At 61.4% G+C, this 25,072-nt stretch overlaps 1 protein-coding gene across 4 annotated transcripts in view; it reads right to left on the bottom strand.

The window, feature by feature from the left end:
• IQSEC1 (IQ motif and Sec7 domain ArfGEF 1) overlaps window positions 1–23,040 on the bottom strand; it is a 98,666-nt gene extending 75,626 nt beyond the window's left edge. The window contains exon 1 of one of the 4 annotated variants that reach the window (XM_065934000.1): window positions 22,819–23,040. In XM_065934000.1, coding sequence (XP_065790072.1) covers window positions 22,819–22,886 — 68 coding nt within the window. In that variant the 5' untranslated portion in view covers window positions 22,887–23,040. Of the gene's footprint in view, window positions 1–17,647; window positions 17,727–22,818 lie in introns of those variants that run through there. The other 3 variants (XM_065934002.1, XM_065934004.1, XM_065934005.1) reach the window with 3 other exon arrangements.
• Window positions 23,041–25,072: the final 2,032 nt, after the last annotated feature.

Genomic DNA, 25,072 nt, shown 5'->3' with positions numbered 1-25,072 from the left:
CGGCCTTTCGCTCCGACTCCCCGAGACCCCCCAGATAAACACCCCGGAGCCGCAGCCGCAGGCGCCTCCCACGGAGGACCGCGTCCCCGCCGGTCATGCCCAGCCCCCTCCCCCCAGGCGCCCAGTTCTCGGATGAGAAGACCGAGGCCCAGAGAGCGTCAGCCACGGGCCAGGGTCGCGCAGCGTGCTGGGCGGGAGGGCTGTGTAACCCGCTCCGGGCGGCTTGGGGACGAGGGTCCCGGCCTGCCGGCGGCGCCCCCTACCCAACAGCAAACACGGACTGGGCACCCACGGACTGCTGGGGGCGGGCGTCGGGGGGCGGCCCGGCCTCGGAGACGGACAGGCGTGGGGACGGAGCGGCGCAGGCTGCCTGCAAGGGGCAGGGCGCTCCAGGAGGTTTGTACCCCGGGAACAAGCACCCGAGGAGGGCGCGCTGCCTGGTGGGTAGGGCAGTTCTGAGCGCCCTGACCCCAGGTTAAGGAGGCCTTCCTTGGGTGGGCAGCGGGCAGCCCCCGGCCACGTGGGAGCACGGCGGCCGCAGCCCGGCCGGTTAGGGCGCGCGCCCTGGTGGCCAGAAACGGCGAGACAGCAGGCTGGGGCCGGCCGCAGCGGTCCAGAGGGGAGGAGGCCCGTGATGTGGTTGAGTCAGGAGACAGTCGCCTCGAGCGCCCTGCCACCCTGGGCTGTGTGACCTTGGGCAAGGCACGTCCCTCTCTGGGCTTCTGGGGCACGGTGGGGGGACAGCTCCTGGCTCTGGATACCGGGGCCAGGTGGGGAGTAGGCCGTGGATGCTGGAAGGAACAGGCAGATGAGAGGTGAGAGGTGGACACTTTGTTCATTTACTTAGGCTGGGAACGATGATCCGGGTTTCACACACAAGGGCGGCACAGAGAAGGGAAGTCTCGTGGCCACACTCACACAGCCGGCCAAGTGCAGGGCCACCTAAGTCTCCTTGTCTTGCCCACGTAGGAGCACCTGAGCGCTTCCGGGAATACACAGGGCCCTGGTGATGGCAGAGATGGACCAGGAATGGCCCCGCTCCTGGGAGGTCTTCCTCACCCCTGATGCTCACTGAAACCAGGACAGTGGTCCCCCTGGGACCCCAAACTCCATGTCATCATTGGAAGTTTTGTTTTTAAAAACTGTGAACTAATTTTATGCTTTCAAAAACTTAAAAAAAGGGTGCCTTGCAGAAGATTCTTGTAGTTTTAATCATTAAAAAAGCTGTCACAAAGAAGCTATCTCCTTTCGTCGTCAATGCCAGGAGGGAGTTACCTGGCTTGTGGGGAGTCAGGGGCGGGGCCTGGGAAGAACAAGGGTCTTCGAATCTGTTCAGCCACCACCTTTCTAAGCCTCGTTTGAATGCATGTGCAAAACAGATCCGATGATAAAAACCCTCAGCCTGCCCCCCTTCAAAGGCTGCTCTGAGGATCAACTGTGATAATGTGTCAAAGGTTGTGTAAGATGCACTGTGTAAATATTTGTATTCCCAGAAGCCACAGCAGAAAATCCGGATAAATCTAACTATATAAAAATGAGAACTTCTACATGGAATAACACATACCGCAAAGTAAAAAAGACAAAGGGTTCGCTTAAAAAGAAGATCTGCAGCACGGATGACAGAAGTTCCTTGAGGAGAATGAGATGAAAGTTAATTTCCCTAATACATAAAGAGCTCTTTTAAAGAGATGGGAAAAAGATGACTAACCAATTAGAAAAAAGAGAGCAGCGGATACAAACAAGTGGTTCATGGAAAGATATTCAATTTCACTTGTAATTAAATGCCCATTAAAAAAATACAAAGTGAGATACAACATGTTTGTCATCGTGTGTGTCTACCAGGCTGGCAAAAAAAAAACAAGTTTGATGATGCTTTTGCTGTGACAAGTGGGAGATGAATGCACCCCGAGCACTGGCGGGTGGGGTGCAAGATGGCACAAGCTTTTTTGCAGGGTGACCTGCCAAAGGCGTCTAGCATGCTGGCATAAAGATACAAGGGCAGTTGCACACAGCACGCTGTCAGAGTGAGCAGACAGAGGAGAAACACCTCTGGTGTCCAGCCCTGGGGGAGAGGGAGCCGGCATGACGGCACCCACAGGCTGAGACTTCCCAGGAAGAGCTCCAGGACGCCTTTCTGCTGAGAAGTGCAAGGGACAGAAGGCTGTATGTTGCAGTCCCTCTTGTGTACATTGTAAAAGGTTAGACACGTGTGTACTGACATTTCCTACTGCTTCTCCCTGAAAGGATACCCACACGCCCAAACAACCTGCTATGGATGGTGGCCTTTTGGGAGGATGTGGGGATGGGAGAGGGAGGAGTGTTTCCTTTTCGTTTTACCCCTGTATCCTGAGGGCGTGCCTGGTGTCTCACTGGTCAGAAATCTGCCTGCCAAGGCAGGAGATGCAGGTTTGATCCCTGGGTCAGGAAGATCCCTTGGAGAAGGAAATGACAACCCACTCCAGTATCCCTGCCTGGGAAATCTCATGGACAGAGGAGCCTGGCGGGCTACAGCCGATGGGGTCGCAAAGAGTCAGGCAGGACTAAGAAACTAAGAATAGCAACAACTGAGGGTTAGTTGGTTTTTAAAAAGTCATCAGGGATTATCTGCACATAGACAGGCTCATGGGCTAATTAAAGCTTCTTCTTTACACGCCTTTAAAAAATTAAGCAACTGTCTTTAAAGTGAATACAAATTATTGGAATCTTATCACCTACAAGTGCACCAATGAAAGACCCTGATGCTGGGAAAGACTGAAGGCAGGAGCAGAAGGGGACGACAGAGGGTGACATGGTTGGATGGCATCACCGATGCGATGGATGTGAGTTTGAGTAAGCTCCAGGAGCTGGTGACGGACAGGGAAACCTGGCTTGCTTCAGTCCATGGGGTCGCAAAGAGTCGGACACGACAGAGTGGCTGAACTGAACTGAGTGCACCAATGAAGGATTGCTCGACAGATGACTGTCACGATACACCTGGGCGGCAGAAACCTACGCATTGGTCAAAAAAGACGCCCTTCTGCACGTGACTGGCAAGGAACAGTCTCCAAGTGTAAGTGTAAGACTTTTCTGTAAGTGGAAAAAGCAAGGAGCGCCACAGGGCATGGCGCATCGCTTTGTTTCATAAGAAAGGGGGCTCAGAGCACATGCGGGTGTGTGGACGTGTCATCTCTGGCCAAGATGCTTGAGAAACTGGTACATTGGTGTCCTGGGAAAGAGCGTGGAGAGCCGGGGGCTGAGTGGGAAGGAGACTGGGGTTCACTGAAACGTCCCATTTAAATATCTTTCGTGCTCTCTGCACGTGTGTGTGTTAGTCACTTTGCTCGGGTCCCACCCTATGCAGCGCTATGGACCGTAGCCCGCCAGGCTCCTCTGTCCACGGGATTCTCCAGGCAAGGATAGTGGAGGGGGTTGCCTCGCTCTCCTCCAGGGGATCTTCCTGACCCCGGGGTCGAGCCCGAGTCTCTGACGTCCACCTGCATTGGCAGGCGGGATCTTGACCACTGGCTCCACCTGGGAAGCCCCTCTGATGGACTACATGCAACTAAAAGAGAATGTTTTAAAAAGAATCATTTCTGAGACCGCACAGGCAGTTGAGAGGCTCGCTCTGACCTGGGCTGGGGCTAACTCCCTGGGGACGATCGTCGTCCTCTGAGCGTCAGGGGCCCCTTGGAGGAGCAGGCAGGAAGGCCAGGGCAAGCCCAAAGCTCCTTGCAGCTCTGATGTCACGTCAGCCCGAGAACCTTCTGGCTGGAAGAGGCAGCCCGATGTGGAATGCTGCCGGGAGGTGGGGCCCCTGGCCGCGGGCGGTGGGAGGGGGGCCGGGGGTCCGCCGCCTTGACCCGCAGCCTCCAGGCTGGCCGCCGTGCCCGTCCCTGCTCCTTCTTCCACCCGCGGCGCCCTGTCGGAAACTCCGGGTTCACATTTCCTCTCGATCAGGCCCACGGGTCGGGGTTGGAGATCTGTTCCTAGGGGCACGGACAGAGGACCAGGCACCGGGCCCGTGTGCAGGGTGGAGGTGTTGGGGGGGCAGGGGGGGAGCAATGCCTCCTGTGGGGAGACTGAACCACTCACCCAATAATCTGTGACCCCCATCACCCACCGAACCACGATGACGTTCTGTGGCTGGACATTCACGATTCGGCACTTTCTGGCCTCTATTCATCCTTCTATCCCTCCCCACACCAAACTGGCAAAAATCCCTAATGAATGCTTTTTGCCTGTTAGCTGAAGTCCGAACCCAGCCTTTAGATCCAGCTGCAAAAATGTTACCTCCTCTAGACATCTTGGCTCACACACACAGAAATTCAAGAACCATTGGCTATTAACAATAAAAATAACCACTGCCACGCTGTCCTCTAACCATCAGTTAAGGAGTCTGTTCGCTGCCCACACGTCCCGGGGCGGGGATGGAGGTGGAAGCCTCTCTGTGTCGCCCGCGTCGATTGACACAGGGCCTGCGATAGCTGTGCCCAGTCAGTGGCTAAGCCCTGGGGACAGTGAGGTGGGCTCGGTGGGGGGATGGCTGGAGCCGGGAGGGGCCCTTGAGGGCTGCTCTGCTGCGCAGAGGACGTGCCCTGGAGGACGGGGACCCGGGCGCAGGGCCAGGTGGTGGGCACAGCCTCACGCACGGTGCCCACTTTGAGTCAGGCGGGCTCGGAGCTGGACTCTCTCCCGCACTGTGTCCACTGCTTGTGCTTCTGAGAGGCACTGATGCTCTGTCTGTTTTACAGGTGAGGAGACCGAGGCTGGGGGCTGAATGACTTCCGAAGAGGCTCTTACTTACTCCTCGCGGCCTCTGTGCGGGCTTGCAGGCTCTCACAGATGCATGGCCCTGGACCCCTCCCTTTCTCTATACAGGCCTCTACTTTCCTACCTGAGAAATGGTTCTACACTAAGGGCTTCCCAAACTTCAGAACCGGTGGAGGGACTTCCCTGGTGGTCCAGTGGCCAAGACTCCGAACTCCCGATGCGGGGGGCCTGAGTTTGACCCCTGGTCAGGGAACTAGATCCCACATGCTGCAGATAGGAGTTCACATGCTACAACTAAAGATTCCACATGCATCATTTCTTTTCAAGAGGATTGGAAAGAAAAAAAAAAGGATTTGAAATCTGCAGCAATGAAGATTGAAGGTCCCATGTCCTGCAACTAAGGCCTGGCACAACCAGATAGATAAATATTTTTCCAAAAAAAAAAAAGAAAAAAGAACGGGCGGACACCTAAGAAGGCAGCTTGCAAGGTTCATCAGAGCACACTTGAAGGAACACTGCACCCAGAGCTACATGGTGTCAATGCAACGTGTAAATTCATCAGAGGAGCCCTTGATGGCCACGAGTCCAGAAACACAACAGGAAAAACAGTCGCAGAAACCAGGCAGCAGAACTCGGTTTTTAGCGTCGTCCCAGTGGTCTGGAATACACTGTTGTTAAATGGGGGATGGTCATCATCTTCACGAAGGTAACATTTGGGGGGCTTCCCTGATGGTCCAGTGGTTGAGAATCCGCCTTCCAAAGCAGGGGACACGGGTTCGATCCCTGCCTGGGGAACTGAGATCCCACGTTCCGCAGAGTAACTTAGAACGTCTGTGCACCCTGGTGAGAGATACCGCATGAGGATACAAAGGTCCCACGTGCTGCAATTAAGACCCGACGCGGCCATGTGAATTTTACAAAATACACTTTAAACAGCATTGTATCACAGTCAAGTGGTTTTTAAAACCTTTTCTCCCCACCCCTACTCTCTATGGTCAAAGGGTTTTTGACAAGACAATTCATAGGGAAGAATTGTTTCTGCAATAAACAGCGCTGGGACAACTGGTTAATCCACCCAGAAAAAGTGCTGCATATGGTCCCTCGCTTCCCGTTATTCACAAAAATTACCTCAAACTGATCAAAGAGCTGAATGTTATGAAACTGAGAGTTAAAGTTATGAAACTCTTAGAAGAAAACAGAGGCGGAAATCGTCCTGACCTTGAATTAGGCAGTGATTCTTGGATATGACTTCAAAGATATAAGAAATAAAACAAAAACATGACAATCTGGACTTTTTCAAAATGTTTGCACTTCACTTCAAAAGGCACGACCAATATAAAACAGATAACCAACAAGGACCTACTATAAAGTACAAGAGACTGTACTCAATACCTTGTAATAACCTACAATGGAGAAGAATCTTAAAAAGTGTGTGTATATATATGAACCACTTTGCTGTACGTCTGAAACTAACACAACAGAAGCCACAGACTGGAGGAAAATATCTGCAAATCATCAGAACCAGAGACACTTGTATTTAGAATGTAACCACTTGTATGGTGATGTCCCGAGCAGGATGCTCGCAATACTCGAAAACTGGAAACCACCCAAGTGTTCCTCATCTGTGGTCAGTAGATAAACTACACGCGGTCTATCTCTGCAAGAGTCTGCCTAAGAAGTGGTGATGTCCTGCCCGCTGCCACAGCAAGGCTGCACCTTGAACAGGCCAAGTGGAAGAAGCCAGTCACAAAAGGTCATTTCCTGTGTGATTCCATTTCTATGAAATGCTCAGAAAGGTTAATTTACAGACAGAAAGATTAGGGATTGTTGGGGACTGAGGCGGGACAAGACAGTGACGGAAAAAAGACACGAGGGTTCTTTTCAAGACGATTTGAAATTATTTAAAATAAAATTGCGCCAACAGTTACACAGCTCTGTAAATATACTAATAATCATTACATTGTACACTTCACACGAGTGAATTTTATGTGCAAAAATTAAACCTTGGTAAAGTTTAAAAAAAAAAAAAACCCATGATGACGAAATACAATGCAAGGTCGGAGATTGGAAAAAAAGACTTGCCATTTCTTGGATGACTGGTGAAACATGACTGTAAATTGTATTTTAAAAAATCTTTCTGGCGGCACTGCGTGCAGTATGTGGGATCTTAGCTACCCAGCCAGGGGTAGGGCACACTCCCCCTGCAGTGGAGTCCTAACCACTGAACCATCAGGGAAGTCCCTTTAAAGTGTATTTTAGATCCTAGAACTGTGTCCACGTTGTCTCATGAATCTGGCTCCTGGATCGTGGTTACATAAGAGAATGTCCTTGCTCTTAGGAAACACAAGCTGAAGCCTTATTTAGGAGTAAAGGTCACTGGGTTGCAAGTTTGTGATGACCTCTCAAAAAGTTCTGGGAGAGAAGTCTTTTTGTGAAAGAGTGAAACTTGGTGAAATGTTGCTTATGATGAAGTTGGGTGAAAGGTGCATGGAAGACTTTTTTTTCCTTTCAATTCTTCCAGGTGTCTTCAGGACTGAAATTGTTTCAAAATAACTCAATGAATCTACACATGAATATATTGAGTGGGACTTGAATACCCCTGAGAATAAAGCCATGGCCCCCAGGGGAGAAAAGGCACGGACAATGCTGTGAACACACCTCCCACGGGGGTGTCCGTCCTGTCGCACCCCTGGGGTATCCCCAAAGATAAGACACAGCCAGAGCCCGAGGGGATGTCGGGGGCACCCGCCCACCCAGTGATATGGACTGAGCACCTACTGTGCCCGGGACCGCCCCCGAGCCTGACCCACACAGACCCCTGCCCCGTGACGCCCATGTTCAGGTGGGGCGGGGGTCTGTAGGAGGGGGAGGGTGTGAATCTCTGTCCCCCGCACTCTCTCTGTCCCCACACAGCAAAGAGGCTCCCGAATGCCGGGGCCCGGGGCCTGGACGGACAGGCAGACAGGCTGGGCCCCCTCCGAGCGGCACCCCGGGTGGCCTGGGGGCCTGCAGGCTGCCTGCGCTCAGGGAGGCAGGGATGGGGGCCAGGGTGTGAAGGCGGCACCTCGCCCCCTCCCACCACGAGACCCAAACGTGCTGCCACGTGGAGACCCCATCAGGTGGCCCCTGCCCCCGCCGCCCGGGCGCTGCCCAGGGAGGCCCGTTCCTGGAGAGTCCCTCACTTCTCAGGCGGGGAGCAGGGGACTGAGTTATTTTAGGGGAGCTTGCATCCCATATACACACGCAACACTGGCGGCAGACTAAACAAATACTACACTTCACACGTTAACATCTTTCAAACCAAAGCAGATGCTGCGCCGTGAATAAAACTCACAGACTTCACGTTCCTCTAAAACAGGTTCTCGCGGCTTGCTGCGGTTTTTCAGCCATGGGTACTAACCATCCTGGGCAGAGGTGGGGGAGTATGTGGGCATTTGGGGTGATGAAAAGGCACGCTCCCTTTACTAGAAAAGCCTGGGAAGGGCACTTGGAGCCACCCCCAGGCCCCCGCTCCACCCCTGGCCCCCTCCCCGGCTGCACCTGCTTCACGCGGGGAGGACAGGGTTGGGGGCGCGAGGGGGCCCCAGGGCTCCCCCTCAGCAATCTCCGGGGGCCCTGTTCCCACTCTGGGGCCACGTGTTTCTGGCCCTTCTGCCCCCAGCAGATCAGGAGCCTCTCGAGGTGACAGGGATGGGGCTGAGTTCCGAGCGGCCAGCATGGGGCCGGGGTGACCACAGCTGGGCCAAGGGGGCTTCTTAGCCGCGAGGCCACTGAGCACCGGGAATGGGGCTAGCTGGGGGGGCTGACTTCTTGAACAACTTCATTTTCACTAGTTGAGACTTAAGCAGTCACCCGTGGCCAGCAGCCGCGGTACTGGGCAGTGTGACTTCTGGAGGTTTACGGGAAACGCAGAACGGGGCCAACGCAGGAGGTGAGCAGGTCAGCTGGGATGTGGTGGCCCCCCGTCTGGTGTGGCCCAGGGATTCATCCCACGTGGGCACTGAGCTCCCTGTAGGGCGGGCACCGAGCCGGGGCTCTGCAAGCCGCGGCAACATAAGGGGTCTTCAGGGGTGGTTTCACCGGCTAGTTCCTGACTCTATATACAGTGACAAGAACTTCAAGCCATGACCCCTACCCTTGTAAGCAAGAAGCCGGAAAAATCCTAACGACGCATACTCTGCGACTGCAAGGCACGGCCACCTATTCCCTGCGTCAGCAAACTCGGGCTCTGGGACCCGGCCCCTGCCCCCCGCCGCCCGAGCTGGGGTCCGTCTCCCCTCTCCTTGGCCCCCTGCCCCCCAGGTGGGGCCCGGCCCCCCACCCCCTGGCCACATCTCAAGGGCCCTGCAGCTCCACCTTCACCCTCTTGGATGCCAAAGATGCCAGCTGCCCACCAGAGGCCACCGACAGGTGGGCAGCGAGGTGCCCCAGCCTAACAACCACAGCCGAGTGAGTGGGGCCTCCTGGGACTTTCCGGGCACTCAGGGGCCCAGGGTGACCGAGCATGAGATGCTTGGATGGCGTCACCGAATCCACGGACGTGAACTTGGGCAAACTCCAGAAGACAGTGAGGGACAGGGAGGCCTGGCGGGCTGCAAGGCATGGGGTCCAAAGAGTCGGACGTGACTGAGTGACAACAATGAAACAGACTCAGGAGCAAAGACGCTTGTCCGCGTTGCCCTGCCGTCCTCAGGATCCAGCCTCTGCAGGCCCTCACCCTGCAGGCAGCGACACCCTGCGGACACTCCTCCGGCTCCCAGCCTGGCCCGAGGGGCAGGCGGCGGGAGACGGCCACACCGTGGGCGGGGTGCTGACCCACGCCCACCACAGTGAGGATGGGGGCAGGCGGGTCCCCAAAGAGGACCCCCAGAAGAGGACCCCCCAGAAGAGGACCCCCAGAAGGGGATCCCCAGAAGGGGGCCAGGGCGCTGTCAGCAAAGGCTCAGCCTCCAGAGGCACCTTTGGGCCCTCCTCCCTTGACCGGCCCACGGCCGCAGCGGAGGCGCCCGCTGGGGGCCAGCTGTCACCTGGGGGGGGCACCAGGGACCTTGGCCTGACCGCTCAGGGCGTGAGCAGAGCCTCCAGGCTGCAGGTGGTCGGCCGGGCGGGAAGGGAAGCTGTGAGGGGAGGGGACGCCTCACCGCCCAGCGGGCAAGAGACGCCCGGGGAAGATCCCATTTCCCAGATAAGGAAACTGAGGCCCAGAGAAGCGCGGTGACTCGCCCCAGGCCTCACATCTTGGCCCGCAGAGAGCTGGACGTGGGGTCTCCGCCGCTTTCCCTCCGAGTTCACGCGCAAGAGGGAATCGTCAGGGCCGGCATTCACCGACCCCCGCGGGTGCCAGGCCTTCCAGCCCTTTCCTTCTGCCCCCCCGGGAGGTCATCTTAGGTCCACTTTGCAGCCCTGAGGCACGCTGAGGTCCCACAGCAGGGCAGCCGGCATGGAGGCCTGGCACTCAGGCCGCAGACTTCTCCAGGGGCTGACCGCTGCGCCCACACCGCCTTGGTTTCCCCGCTGTGCAAGGAGGCTGTGGGTGGGCCGACCTCTGACCTGCTGTGATGTCACCAGGGTGACGGACCTCTCGCCTGGGAAGCCTTGGGGTTGAAGAGGGAAGTGGGGAGCGGCTGCTTCCCCTCCCGGCCCTGGGCCCCGTGGGCGGTCACCTCCCTCCGACCACTTCCTCCGGAAATTCCCCGGAAGGGCCCCTGTGCCCGCGGGGGGAGCATAAACGCAACCTCACACCTCATGTCCTCTTGCTAAGACGCCCGGAGCAGAAAGCAGGAGGCACGGCTGCTCTCACGGGGCTGTGTGGTTTCCCACAGGCCCCAGGCTGGCAGCGTCTGGACCCGGGGGCTGTGGCCGCCCCCAAAGCTGTGACCCCCGTGCCGCCCTCCCCTCTGCCCGCGTGGCCCCGCCCCCTGCCCGGCCCTGCACCCCGTCCTCCATACGGGGTCCCCAGACATCCTCTCCTACTCCAGGTCCCATTACCGTGAGGCAGCGCGCCGGACGGTTAAGGGCCTGGGCTTTGGGGTCACGGTGATTCGAGGCAGCGGGCCATTTGTTCATGGTGTGAACTTGGGCAAGTGGCTGTAACTCCCCGGGCCTTGGTTTTCTCACCTGCATAATGGGGATCTTAAGAAGCCCCAGCTCACGGGGCCGACAGGAAGGGGTGATGCAGGTCAAGTCGCCAAGCACAGCGCCTGGCGCCTCCTATCAGATCACAGCGGGGGTGCTGGAAGACTGCGCCTGCCCAGCCCGGCTGGGGTGCCCCAGTTTTCTCTGGGGGATCCCCTCCTCCACTCAAGTCTGTCTTGTGTCCGTGGACTCCATCCCTAACTAGAGTACTCCGCCCCCTCACCAAAGCGATGGCCCAGGCATGAGCCTGTGACCCAAGGCTCTTCTGAGATTTGTTGGAACTGTTTCTGCGGGGAGCATTAGCAGACTACAGGAAACCAGGAGCCGGGGGCCCCCACCAGCAGAGACTGCCTGGGGGTGAAGCTGTGAAAGAGGGGAGAAAGACACCCGTGTCTCTGACACATGGTTTGAGCTCCTGAGTCAAACTGTACCTGAAGCCCTGTCTGTTTGGGAAATCAAAGGCAATAAAGCTGCCCTTCCGCTCAAGCCAGCCTGGGTTTTTGTTTGTTTTCATCACGTGCAACCAAAAGAACAACGGCTCATCTAAACTCCCCGCTCACAGAGAGCAGAGCGCTGGGGGCTCTGGCCCCCCGCCTGCCTTTCTGGCCCCGATCTGGCCCTCATCCCTTCCAGACCCCACACCACCCAACCCTGCCTGCAGCTCCCCAGACGCACCAACAGAGCCCAGCCGCCGTCTGCGCCCTCTCTACCCGCCTGGGTCTACACACACTCGGGCCCAGGCTCAGATGCCGGTCTGGAGCCCTCTGCTAAGGACTCCCCTTTCCGCAGAACAAAGCTTCTCCCTGGCGGCTCAGATGGTGAAGAATCCGCCTGCAATGCGGGAGACCTGGGTGCGATCCCTGGGTCGGGAAGATCTCCTGGAGAAGGGAAAGGCTGCCCACTCCAGTATTCTGGCCTGGAGAATCCCATGGTGGGCTGCAGGCCATGGGGTTGTGAAGAGTCAGCCACCTTGGGGTGTGAAAAGCAGCCAACACTTTCACCGTTCACCACGCAGAGCCGGCCTCCCTCAGCTCTCGAGTATACACCGGGTAAGGGGTAAGGGGTGAAGGTCAGTGGCGCTTCCGTGATCTCACAGGACCTTTGAGGAAAAGAGCAGCTGCGCTGACTTGGGACGTGACAGGCTCACCACCCGCTGCGAACTCTCCAAGTGCACTTCCTGACCATCAGGTCTCACCGGCCTGGGGCCTGCCCTCCGGCGGCTCACCCCCCAAAGCAAACAGTATCCCCCTTGGCTCGAGCCCATGATTGCAAAAACGGCAACAATTTTAAAAACACTGGAGCACTCCCTTGTGTTCCAGTCTCTGCGCCCCAAGTCAGGGGGCCCGGGTTCGACCCCTGCTCAGGGAACTAGCGCCCACGAGCCGCAACCTACAGTTCACCTGCTGCAGCCCGAGTAGCGCTGGAGCGTCAGGCGCTCAGTCGTGTCCGACTCTGCAGCCCGTGGACTGTGGCCCGCCAGGCTCCTCTGTGCATGGGATTCTCCAGGCAAGAACACTGGAGTGGGTAGCCATTCCACTTCTCCAGGGGACCTTCCCAACCCAGGGGTCGAACCCAGGTCTCCTGCGCTGCAGACAGATTCTTTACCGTCTGAACTACTGGCAAGATCTGGCAATTAAAGGTCCCACCTGCCACAAGGAAGATCGAAGACCCTGCATGCCACAGCTGGGATCTGTCAGGGCCAAATATCTATTAAAAATTAAATAACAATATTATAATCACACAGAGAACAGCCGTTTTCCTCCACGTAACCACCGACATTCATGGAGCCACTGCGACGTCATGACACGTGGACGCGCCCACGTACAGTGGCATTTAACCCTCACCTTGGAAATGCGACCTGCAGTTTGCAGAGGAGGAAACTGAGGCTCAGAGACGCACGGGGGGGCTGCCCGGGGAGTCAGAGCCGGCCATACGGGGGCCGGGCGCCGACCTGACACCTCCCTGCGCCCACCCGGCTTATCTCTGCCAAGTGAACACGCTCTAGGGGCGGCTGAGAAGGGCTCTAAAAATTCGCTGCTTAAGGACTTCCCTGGTGGAACAGTGGATAAGAGTCTGCCTGCCTTCGCAGGGGACACTGGTCTGACCCCTGCTCCAGGAAGACTCCAGATGCTGCGGAGCAACAAAGCCCATAAGCCACTACCACCGAGCCTGCGTTCTGGAGCCCGCGAGCCGCAGCTGCTGAAGCCGGAGCGCCTAGAACCCACACTCCGGACCAAGAGAGAGCACTCTACTTAGGAACCCGCACAGCGCAGCCAAGAGCAGCCCCTGCTTGCTGCAGGCGGGGAAACCCACACAAAGCAACGACTCAGCCCGGCCAAAAAAAAATCACTTTTAAGATTCAGAGCCAAGCTGGCCTTCTGGCTGCTCAGAGCAGGTGACCGTCCGTAGCCACCGCGGCGTGCGGGCCTCTGGTTTCACGAGTCGCCACCAACCCCGGCTCTGACGCAGCCCTGTTTGCAGGCCCTGGGTTTCACATTGACTGTGTTTGCTGCCGGTGATGGGAGGCCTGGTGGTCAGCCTGCTGCTGGGAAGGTGTTTCAACACACAACTGTTTTGAACGTGTGGACTTCCCCAAGCGCCGCAGCCGGGGACAGCCCGCAGTCTCCTGCCGGTAGAGCGGACGCTGCTGACCCTGGCCGATGGGCGAGGCGCATGTTCCGCCTTTGCGGGGAAAGACGGCTGACTTGGACAACCCTTGCTCCGATCCAGCCGCTGCTCATCCTCTGCAAAGAGGGGACGAGGAACCTCCAGGGCCATTGTGTGGCCAGGACGGGGCAACAGATAGAAAGTTGTGGGCACACAGTAGGGGCTTACTAAGTGCTTTTTCTTCCCTGTCCACACGGCCTGGAAGCCGGGCCACCTTTCACCCACTCGTAGACCCTGGCACCCCGTCCTTCTCACCCTCAGGCAGCTGTCCTGACCTCTGGGCTGGGGCAGGTGCCCCGGGAGCCGGGCACAGCCCGCTCATCCCGCTGCATGCAGGTCCTGAGCTGGCCTGAGCCCCAGGACGAACCACAGGCTCCTGCCCTCTCACGTCTCACTCCCTAGGTCAGCTCCAGGCCCTCAAAGTTTAGCTCAGCTGCCGCCTCCTCCAGGAAGCCTCGGGGGAAGCTGTCTGAATATAAACCCCAGCGCTGCTCCTCGGGGCCCCCACAGGCCTTGGAGCTCACCCCCGTTCAGCTCTGACTGCCGGTGTTCTAACTTCCTCTTTCCTGTCCCCTCTCCCCCAGGGCATGGCCAACAACACGCCGGGACAGAAGCAGTGTGAGGCTCGCCACCGCCTGGCCCTGCAGCTGGCCCATCACAGGGTCGGGGAGCACTCCCCACATGTGCCAGGCACCCGCGTGGAGAAGGCCAACGCGAAGCCAGCGGAGAGGAGAGCAAAGACAGAGCTGAAGAGTCCAAACCCGTCCATAAACGGAGCTGCTGGGTCCAGCCGTGCCTGAAGTCATTACCCCCAGACTTTCCAGTTCCACGAATCGGAGAAGCCCCTTTTATAGAGAAGCCTGTGTGATCCCAATTTTTCTGTCACTTGCAACTAAAGGGCCTCTACCGGGAAGCCTGGTGAGGTGACCCGAGACACCCAAGGTCACATGCCCAAGAAAGCCACCGAGAGGGGCTCTCACGGAAGTCTGGGTGCTCAGCCTGCTCCCGCTGCCCAGCTGCAGCCCAGCGCCCCGGCCAGCCTCGGGGTGCAGCCCAGGCACTCTGCCCTGCCGGCCTTAGCGTCTCACTGTGTGCTAGAGGCGGGCGGTGTCACACTCATTTCTGGGCACTGCGATGCTCATGCATTGAAGGGGGTTGATGACCGCCCCTCCACAGGCTCTTGTTGAAGGTCCGAGGGCACCTCAGGGTGGCCTGGCCCACACTCACGGGACTTGGAGTGAAGGCAGCCGTGTGGACCCTCCCTCCTGCCGGCACCTGGCTGACGGTCTGCAGATGCGGGCCCCAGTGGACCTGGGTCCCGGCCTGCGGGCCACCTGGAGCTCCAGACGCCCCGCGCCCACGCCTGGCCGGTCCTCCCGCTCTGACTGTGGCCTTGTTTCTGAGCAGGGGTCTGAAGGCCCACACGCTCTGGCTCTCTGACACTGGGGTTCTACGTAGCCCTGGCTCTCTCCCAACAGAAAGGGTTACAAACACAATGAGGCCAGCAGGTATCCAGCAGACGGTGTGGGGTGGGGGCCTGGCAGCTCCATGGTCTCTGCGTCCCACCCAGGCCAGGCTCCAGGGGAAAGTGAAGTGACAGTTGCTCAGTCGTATCTGACTCTGCGACCCCATGGACTATACAGTCCGTGGGATTCTCCAGGCCAGAACACTGGAGTGGGTAGCCTTTCCTTCTCCAGGGGATCTTCCCAAGCCAGGGATCGAACCCAGCTCTCCTGCATTGCAGGCGGATTCTTTACCAGCTGAGCCACCAGGGAAGCCCAAGAATACTGGAATGGGTATCGTACTCCTTTACAGCAGATCTTCCTGACCCAGGAATTGAGCCAGTGTCTCCTGCATTGCAGGCGGATTCTCTGCCAAGTGAGCTATTGGGGAAGCCCTTAGGGAAAAGTGTCACCTGCAAATAAGTGTCCAGGCCTGGGGAAGAAAACTCCCCAAGGGTCCGGACTCTTCAAGGTGTGCAGGGAAGGGACCCCACCAACCTGAACTTATCTGGTGACCGTGAGGCAGAGAAAGCAGAGCGGACCGGGCCCGCATGGGCGGGGCGCAGAGCCAGGGCTGGCAGGCCCGGGCGTCTACACGGTGGCGAGCCGCGGCCTCGGAGGGTCAGCACGAAGGAGGGCTGAGCCTGAGACCCTGTTTGAGCAGAACCGGGCTGAGGAGGCCGCGTGGCCGCGGGGACTCGGTCCGGGGACTTTAGGAAGCTTCAGGAGAGGGAGCGGCGGGACGCCCCACACGGCTCCCCACAGCCTGCACCGCTCGGCTCAGGGCCCCGGGTCCCCACGGGCCGGCTCTGCCGTGGCCCTCCGCCCGCCGCCTGCTCTTCCAATCGCCCTCGGTCTACGTGCTTCGTGATGCTTCAGCTCTGCCCATGCCTGAGCTCTGACAGCCGTGAGGTTGTGAATCGGGTCTGCCTGCAGCTTTGTGTCAAACGGGCCCCACGCACACATGAAAATAAGCCATATTCGCCCCGGTGGCCCCCGGCCCAGCATCCACCCCCCTCCTGTGCCTTTTTATCCGATCTGTTCGGCCCTTTCGGACGCCCAGAGACGACACAGTGCTTGGCTCACAGTAGGCGCTCAATAAATGTCTGTGGAACGCTTGGGTTTAGGGACGTTGCGGTGCTGAGCGTGTGCGGCGCGGCGGGGGCTCAGCTTGTGAGTCCGGGGCCTGGGGGGCAGCTGAGGTCGGGCGGTCTGGGAGGGGAAGCAGCCTGTCCGAGGCCCCCCGAGAGCCAACCACAGCGCCCACCCAGGCCCCACTGCCCCGGCCCGGATCACCCCCCTTCCGCCTGCCCTCAGGGCGGCGTCCATCTGCCTGGCCAGGGCCCCCGCTGTACTCTGGGACCCGTCAAAGACAGGTCACGCCTGACCACCAGCTGCGGCCGGAGCCCTGGGCCCTGAGCAGCCTGACCCCCGGGATCCCGCCGCGGCCCCCGGCCCAGGGGGTCAGCGGGCAGCCCTGTGGCTGGTCAGGGGGAGCCTTTGTTGGCCCCGGCTCAGAGGGCAGCCCTGGATGGAGCGCGCCCCTCAGCCGTGCGTCCCCCACCCCGTCCGGGCTCCAGGGGGCCTGTGGGGCAGAGACTCCTCCTTAGGACAGGAGTCCGGCCGCCTGCAAATGGAGAAGCGGACCCAGCGATGGGGTCCTTGCGGGACCCCCCCCCGCAGTTGGCGGTGCCTCGCACTGGGGGGCTGGGGGCTGCGCCGCGTCCAAAGCCCAGGTCCGCCTCGCACGCCGGACACGCCCACACGCCCTCAGGTCACCAGGGGTGACGGCCCCGGGGCGGGGAATCTCCCTGAGGGCCAGGTGGCCGGGCTGCCTCACCCGGGGGTTTCCTGAGGGGCTGCGCACGCCGAGTCGCTGTTCCCCGGGCACAGAGCTGCCCCCCAGCGGGACTGTCCCCAGTCCCTCCAGCCTCACGGCTCCACGCTGGACCAGTTCAGAAAGAAGCCATGCTGTCGGTGGGGCGGGCGGGGCGTCCAAGGGGCAGAGCCCGCTCAGGACGCAGTGGACCCCCGTGGACTGACGGGCGGACAGGAAGCCCAGGACCCGGAGCTGGGGGGGGTCCTCTGCGCCCTTGCCGCAGCCCACGAGGGCCCAGGGCGTGTGCTCCCCGGGGGATGGGGGCGCCCCCCCCACACACGGGGCCTCTGGGGCCTCAGTTGACTCGGCTGTGAAATGGGCATGGGCCAGAGCCTCTCTCTCTCGGGGTGTCGTGGGGGCCCAGGCAGAGAACCTTGGCCTGTGTGAGTTGAGGGGCTCTGGCCATCCCCCTCCTCCAGCGCATGGGGCGGGTCTCACCCTGGGGAAGCCAGCGAACTTCCCTCCCGCAGCTGCGGCCGCCCTTCCGGGCCGCTGTGGGGAACACCTGGGCCACCGACATGCCGCCTTGCCCAGGCGCTGAGACGCGGGAGCAGAAAACAGTCCCAGGAAGCGGCCCAAAGCCCGGGGCGGGGCGGCGCGAGAGATCCTCCGCCCGGCCGCTGCCCCAGGACGGTCGGCGCCCCCACGGGTCCCCTGGGTGCCCAAGCCCCTGTCCCTGCCCCCCCCCCCCGGGGCGGGCGGTGGGTGTACTCACAGTCCCTGGGGAGAGGGCGGCGGCCTTCCTGCGCCCGGCACCCTGCCTGTGTCCGCGGCCCCGGGGCACCAGCCGCGGGCCGCCCGCCTCGCCTCACAGACCGGGGCCTGACGTCCCACTTCCTCCCAGCTCAGCCTGCATCCAGGAAACCACGCCCCGGGCACCCTCGGGCCCCGCCGCCCTCACCCGGGCCAGACACTGCCCTGAGGGCGCTCCGTCCAGGTCTGGGCCATGCAGGTGGCCGGAGACCAGGCAGGCCCCAGGGGCTCCGCTCAATGAATAATGCAGCTCCCTGCTGGCCAGTCTCTCGCGGCCGATCGCGTTTCAGCGGCCACTCGAGTTTCCTCGAGCCTGCTTTGTTCAGAAGCACAGGGCCCCGGCTGGGTCTCTGGCCACTCGGCGCTGGCCCTCTCGCTGCGGGCCAGCCTGGGCGGGCAGGACAAAGGCGACGACAGGTGGCCTGGAGGACTCTGCCCTACTTAGCCTCAAAGCTGCTCTGGCCCAGCGGGGACCAGGTGTGGGGCGGTCAGCCGGCCTCCTCGCACTCAGCTCCCACTCCCCCACCTGCAGGGCCCCTGGCCACCCCTGGTCACTGCCCGGCCCATCCCCACTCCTGCAGGCCATGCCCAGACCCCCTCCTCCAGGAGGTGCTCCCCCGGGGGGCCAGTCTGTCTCCCTGGGGCAGCCCCCCGGGCATCTCTGACTGCTCTCTCCAGCCCCTCCAGCCCACAGCGCGTACCCCCACCCCCACCGTCTTGTTTCCTCGTGACAGCCTGATTGCTTTGAAACAGAAAGCACGGTGGTAGCTTTATCCTGCTCCGCGCCCTGCCTTGCCGCAGCCGACTCTGAAGTCTTCAACCCGACCCGGGGCCCTGCGGACGGCACATCCGTCCCCCACCCGCCCTCCCACCTCCCACCTTGCCCTGAGTGCTCCAGCTCAGGGCGCTGGACCTGCCGAGTTCACTCCTTCCTGCCACTCTCAGCTCAAGGCCACCCCAGACCCAGGTGTTTCTTTCCTCTGTCTTGTTTTAAAAACCGTTTTGCTGAGATAGGACTCAAGTTCTGTAACATTCACCCATTTAAAGTGTGCCGTTCACAGGCTTTCCCTGACGGCTCCATAGCTAGGCTCAGCGCTTCCAGGGTTCAATCCCTGGTCAGAGAACTAGGATCGCACATGCCTCATGGTGCAGCCAAAATAAAAATTAAAAAAATTAAGTGTGCAAGCCAATGTTTTCAGCGCATTTAGAGTCGTGGAAACATCACCACCATCTAAGGCTGGAATATTTTCATCATCCCAGAAAGAAACACCCGTTAGACAGTCCCTCTGCATCCCACCCCAGCCCGGACAAACTCTCGTGTATTCCTGGATCAGGGGAGTCGCCTCCTGCGGATGTCCGTGTAAGTGGAACCGCACACTCTGTGGCCTTGCATGCCCCGCCCCGTCCCTTCATCTGTGATTCTCAAGGTTAGTCCATGTCGCAGCGTGTACCAGCGCGTCATCCCTTTTTACGGCTGACAACGTTCCGCTGCAGGGACGGGCCCGCTCTTCAGCTGAAGGGCACTTGGGGAGCCTCTCTGGACCACCAGGTCACGTGGCCCCTTCTGTCCAACCGCTCCATCACTCCCCCAGTCTCACCCTCCTCCCCGAGTCCCTGCCTGAAGACGGCGTCTTCATCCGTCTATTTATTGTCCGGCTCCAGCCGGGACACAGCCCTGTGAGACCTGGCCGTCCACGTCCTCACTGCCGTGGGCTCCGGCTTTCCGCACCTGCTGGGGTGGGCTGTGCTCCCCTCCGCCGCCTCCCCACCCGGCTCCCTGAGGGTGAGAGCCGCCCACCAAGGAGGGCCCCCAGTGACCCCAGCAGGAAGCTAATAACGCCAGGTCATCAGGGCCCTGGCGCCTCCTCTGCCCCAGGCGGTGGTGTGGGGGGGCCCCTCCCAGGGTAGGTGCCAGGCACTGAGTAGGTCTTCAAGTTCTGCACAGACTCCCTGGGGGGCGGGGCAGGCGAGGGAGCAGCAGGCTCAGGGGGTCTGAAGTCTGAGGGTCTGTGTGAGCTCGGATCTCCCGCCCCGGCTGCCCAGAGAGGGTCCGGGAGAAGCTGGCGTGCAGGCCGCAAGCCCCCGCCCGGAGGTGTGCACACAGGCCCCGCGCAGGGGCCTCGGACGGCTCACCGTCCGGGACGCTCCCTGGATGCCCCCGGGGCCCAGCTGCCAGCTGCGCCCCAGCCCTCCTTCCCAGATGCCGGGGGCGGGGTCTGCTCGGCCAGGCTCCCCACCGCCCCATCCCCAGCCTGCGCCCCAAGGGGCTGCCCTGTTCTCCACCCCCCAACCGGCAGCTCCAACACCCCCCACCTCCACCGCAGCTCAAACGCCCCACCCACCAGTCCCCCAGGGCAGAAACCGATCTCTCGTTCCCCAAATAATGCCAGATGCACAAGTGATTTTCCTGCCCGACCCGTCACACACACACACACACACACACACACACACACACACACACACACACACACACACACACACACACACACACACACACACACACACACACACACACACACACACACACCCTGCCCTCCTGCAGGCCCACAGGCACCAACTCATTCAATCTCAGAACAACCCTAAAAGTCACTTATGCGATAGGAAGGGCTGAGCCGCTCCCAGACTCTTGGTGCTGATGGGGACCCCCTCAGGACCACCCCAAGAAGCCCACCCTGCCGGCACCGCCCGCCCACCTAACAGGCGAGGAAACGGCCAGAGAAGCTCAGCAGCTGGCCGGCGGCTGCGCATCTGACACCCACCGCCGCGGGCCGGCGGGGGGGCTCTGCGCCCTGTTCCCCGAAGCTCTGTCCATCTCGCCCCGAGCCTGGGGTCCCCGCTCAGCGACCTCAGCCCGAGTCCCCGGAGTCCCTGGGACCCTGCCGCCGGCATCCTGGCTGCAGCCCCCGAAGCGCTGGCAGGGGGCCACGCCTGGCCAGGCAGCCTGCTCCCCACACACCTCGCGTTTCTCCAGATGTGAGCGGCCCGGCCAGGGCGACCGGCACAGGAGGCGCGGAATCTGAAGACGCAAGTGGGAAACTATGCGGGTCCATCGCAGCCCCGCAGTCTGTCCTCGTAGGCGCTGCCCGCCCGCCCCACAGGCCTGCTGACTCAGCTCTCCCCCCCACCCCCCGGGGCCGGGAGCCGGGATCCCCCCACCCCAGTGCGGGCTGGCCCGCTCTGTTTGACTCGGGGAGTGGCCTTGGCTCTCTCGGGGGCTCCCCAAACAAGTGGGGTGTGGGCCCCTAGGCCTCTGGACCAGAGCACGCCTGCTGGAGCCTGAAGCCCCCGTCCCCGCCCGGCCCCAGGCCTGTCCTGCCAAGTAACCACACAGCGCCCTGTACTCACAGGCACTAAGGGAGGGTTTGGGGCAGACCCAGAGCCAATCATGGTGCCCGCACGCCCCTGGAGCTGGTCCTGTCACTGACGGCCGTCACCACCATACGGCCAGCAGTGCCCGCAACACAAGGGGGCACCCACCGGGCCCCCCAAGCCCTGGGGGCTGTGATGACCCCCGCCCGGAAGACGCAGGACCTGGGGGGCCGCTCCCCTCCAGGGGTGAGGTCCTGGCAGGCGGACCCCCTCCAGGCCTGGGCCCACTGCATCCTGTTAACAAGCCCTGAGGTTTCCCGAGCGCCAGTCCCCGGAAACCACGGAGAGAACAGGACGTAGGAAAATCCCGCTGCGGCCACAGGGAAGGGCACGCAGGGACTCGCCCTCTGCCCAGCCCGGCCTCCGAGGTGCCCGCCCGGGGAGGTCTGTCCCAGGGGCTGAGGAGGGACAGGCAGCTGCTGACTCACACTCGGGGGGAGCTTTCCTCGCTCGGTTCCCACAGCCAGCGGGAAGTCTCAGCCCTCACTGTCTGCCCTCGGCCTGGCCCTGCAATGCCTCTCACCCTCCCGTCTACTCAGGGTGAGGCCCAGGGCTCCCACACGCTCTCCCCTAGCAGCAGAGACAACCATGGTCCTTGACATGCTGGCTTCTCATGCGGAGAGAGAACTGGGAGGCTGGCTTTCCGTTTTTCCCTTGGCTGCTGGGAAGCTCAGTCATTTTTATCTCCACAAAAGGACCCCAGGACCCTGCACATTTCTCTCCTGCTCTACTTTTTGTTTTCCCTGCAAGATCATGATATCCTGAACTGTGTTTTTCCTGACCCTGACGTTTTATTATTTATTTTATTGTAGGGATTTCATATAAGTGGTCACAGGTATTTGGGGAAGGAAAGAAGGCAGGAAGGGAGGGAGGAAGCAAGGGAAAGTTTATATAGTTTACAGGGTGAAGAAGAAAGAGGGGGGATCTTCCCATCCCTTATTCTTCCTAAAACCTCCCCTTGAAGTAAAAACTATGCCCCAAGGTGTTATCCAAATAGGCAGGGTCTCGAAGCCCCACCCAACCCCTATAGCCTCGAGCCCAGCCTGGTCTGAGGTCACAGCTCTGAGCCCTTTCAGCAGCTGTGGAGGCTGGAACAGGCCCCGGCGGCGGGGGTGGGGCTGGGACCGGCTGAGGTCGGGGGTGGTGCCCCTGCTCCAGCGAGCTCTGCTGCACCTCCGTCTCCACCCCCATCACACCTGGTTCCGGGCACCCCCCCAGCTGGCGGAGGGGGAAGTCAGCTTACCCCGAGCTGGCTGGGAGCCAGGCCCTGCCACTGTTCCCTCCCTCAGCCCTCCCGCTAAGCCTCTAGGATCTGCAGGTGGGAAACTCTGGCCGAAGAGGCGTCACCCGCCACGTCCAGTGAAACGGGCAGCCTGGGGCCCGAGTCCAGGCTCAGCGTGGGGGCCCGCGCGTGGTCCACGATGAGTGCTGAGCGTATCTCACCCGGGCAGACAGTCGAGGCGGCTGTGGACGGGGCCCGGGTCCCTCCACTGCGCCCAGTGTGCCGCGGCAAGTGCCCACCGGCGAGGCCGCCAGCCACACCAAGTCTGCCTGGCGCCCCCAGGGCACCCGGGCATCATCCTGCTCCGTCCCCATCAGAGCCCCGGGGGAGGGTGCCGGGGGGCCTGTCCTGCCTCCAGCCCTCGGGCTGGGCTGCCTTGGACCTCCCGGAGCCAACGGAACCAGGCCAGCTGGTGCCTGCTCGCCCCTGCCCACCGACCACGGCTGGGCTCAGCTGCGTCCACTCGCCCGTCCCCCTGGTACCTGAGGGTCCTCACGGAGATGCAGTATTTCCACATGAGGCTCCACACGGCGCTGCCACCGCCCTTCATGCCTGGCTAGCGGGGAGCGGGTGACCGGGGGCCCACGGCGCTGCCCTCCGGCCCCGGGCGGCTCCGGTCGGGGGGCTGGCTCTCAGGTCACTTCCTTCTCCATGGTGGGAAGGAGACAGAGAAGGCCTGGAGCGTGGGGAGGGGGAGGCCCCCTCGGACCCCCGCAGGTCCCAGCCCGTCCCCGGGGCCGCGGCTCCAGCCCCTCCCGGCTGAGCGGGGCTCACACACCCGACCCCGCGGCTCTGCCGGCACAACCTCGCTCTCCTCGCCTCCTGCCAGGAGCCGGCGGTGGCCCTGGGCCAGGGGAGCGGTGAGTCACTGGGCGGGCCGAGTGAGGGGCGTCCACCCGGGGCCCAGGGCTGGCCCTCCGTCCAGAGGCCGGCCTGGGACGGGGAGGGAGGCGAGCGGGAGGCGAGGGCGGTCCGCATCCTCCGTCAGCTCCCCAGAGGCCTCAACCCAATACCCGCCCGCCGCGGCCCTGCCCACCGCGGCCAGGACGAGGGGGCTGTCTGCCCCAGCTCCTGGAGGAAGCCTGGGTGGATGGGAAACAAAGACACAGGCGGCCGCTTCCCAGGCGCGCGGCTGCCTACCCCCCGAGGGTCTCCGTCTGGCGGGGGAGACAGGGTTGCCAGCCCCGGCCAGCCCACCCCTCGCTGTGAGATGACCCCGGGATGCCTGGCCCCTCCTTGGCCCCAGCCCAGCCTCACGGAGCCCTGAGCACGGGTCCAGGACTCACTTACTCAGTTCTCCCGTCTGCCTGATGGAGTGGATTTTATCACCAGCTCCACTTGACACATGAAGACCTGGGGGGGCCGGGGTGGGACTCGGCCTGACTGAAGCAGCCAGGCACACCCTCCCCGGGGCCCCCGTGGGCCGGAGGAGGGACGCAGGGCGGGCTCCCCTCAGCCGGTGTGGGGTCTGGGCCTGAGGCGGGTCCCGGCCGTTTCTGGAGGGGACCCCCGCTGGATGGAGCGCCCCGCCCTCGCCCCCTGCCAGCTGCTCCCAGGCCCAGCCCACGGTGGCCAGCGGGGGCTTCCCAGGCGAAGCCCCTGGGGACAATGACTCATGGCTTCTTCCCACCCACGGCCCCCAGGGAGCCCCCGAGAGCAGGTGGGCCCGGAGCCCACACGCAGCTGCTGTCCAGTGACCCCCATCTCATCCTCCAGGGACCCGAGGCTCAGGGAGGGCCTCACCTGCCCACAGAAGGTCAGGGAGGCTGGCGCCGGGCCTGCCCGGGTCTCCGGCTCAAAGCCTTGTTCTGGGCCTGGCCCCCCGCCCGCCCTAGCCCTGGCCTGTGCAGGATGGGGAATTTTGCGGCAGATTCCAGTCCGATTCCCACAGTGGGGACGGCAGCTGCACGCTCGTCTGGCCCCTACACTGGGAAAGAATTTTCTGTCCAAGAGGAAGCTGGGCTTCAACAGAAGCCATGGCCTCCTGCAGGCCTCAGAACCCAAATTCTCTCTCCTTGTTATCAGACACCACCACAGCGGGCCCTGACCCACCGTAGGAGTCTTCCACGGCACTCCGAGGAAGTGGCGGCCCATTGTCTGCTTGGATGCCCTTGAATGCCCCCAGCGACAGGAACCTCACTACCTCTAAAAGTTGGGCATTCCACCGACCTAAGGAAACGCTCCCTCGGGGCGAGCCCCCTGCTGCTCTCCATAGGGGTTGCACTTCCTGAGCCACACCGAGCAAGCTCGGCCTTCAAGGGCTGGTCTGGTCTGTCCTACTGGTGGGAGTTTCTCAACACCTGTTGGGGGCGCGGCAGAGCCTGTTTACACGTCTCGACCTCCCCGTGTGCTCAGGTCCACCCACTAACCATCCACGAACCCATCCATCCATCCGCATGTCCACACTCTGTGCCAACCTCCACCCATCACGGATCCCTCAGTCACCACCCCACCCCCGGCCTGGGCCATCCCGCGTCCCCGCAGGGTCACGAGCTGTGACAGGTGGCGGCAACACGCTCCCCTCGTCCTGAGCCCACCTCCCGTCCTCCCGGTCAGGCCCTCACCTCCCTCTTGGTCCCTGGGGCTCCATCCTTCACGTGTCGCATCCTTGGCTACTGGGAGCCTTGTCTAGTCCTGCCCCACAACGCTCGGGTGGCCCACCGGGTCTGGGTCCCCATGTCCCCCAGGTCCCGCCGCCCCAGCTCTGGTGCAGACCCCCGGACCCCCAGCTGGAGG

The sequence above is a fragment of the Muntiacus reevesi genome, chromosome 4, assembly GCF_963930625.1.
Source record: "Muntiacus reevesi chromosome 4, mMunRee1.1, whole genome shotgun sequence".
Taxonomy (NCBI): Eukaryota; Metazoa; Chordata; class Mammalia; order Artiodactyla; family Cervidae; genus Muntiacus; species Muntiacus reevesi.
The sequence above is the reverse complement of the archived record's forward strand: the minus strand, read 5'-3'. Positions and strand labels throughout refer to the sequence as shown.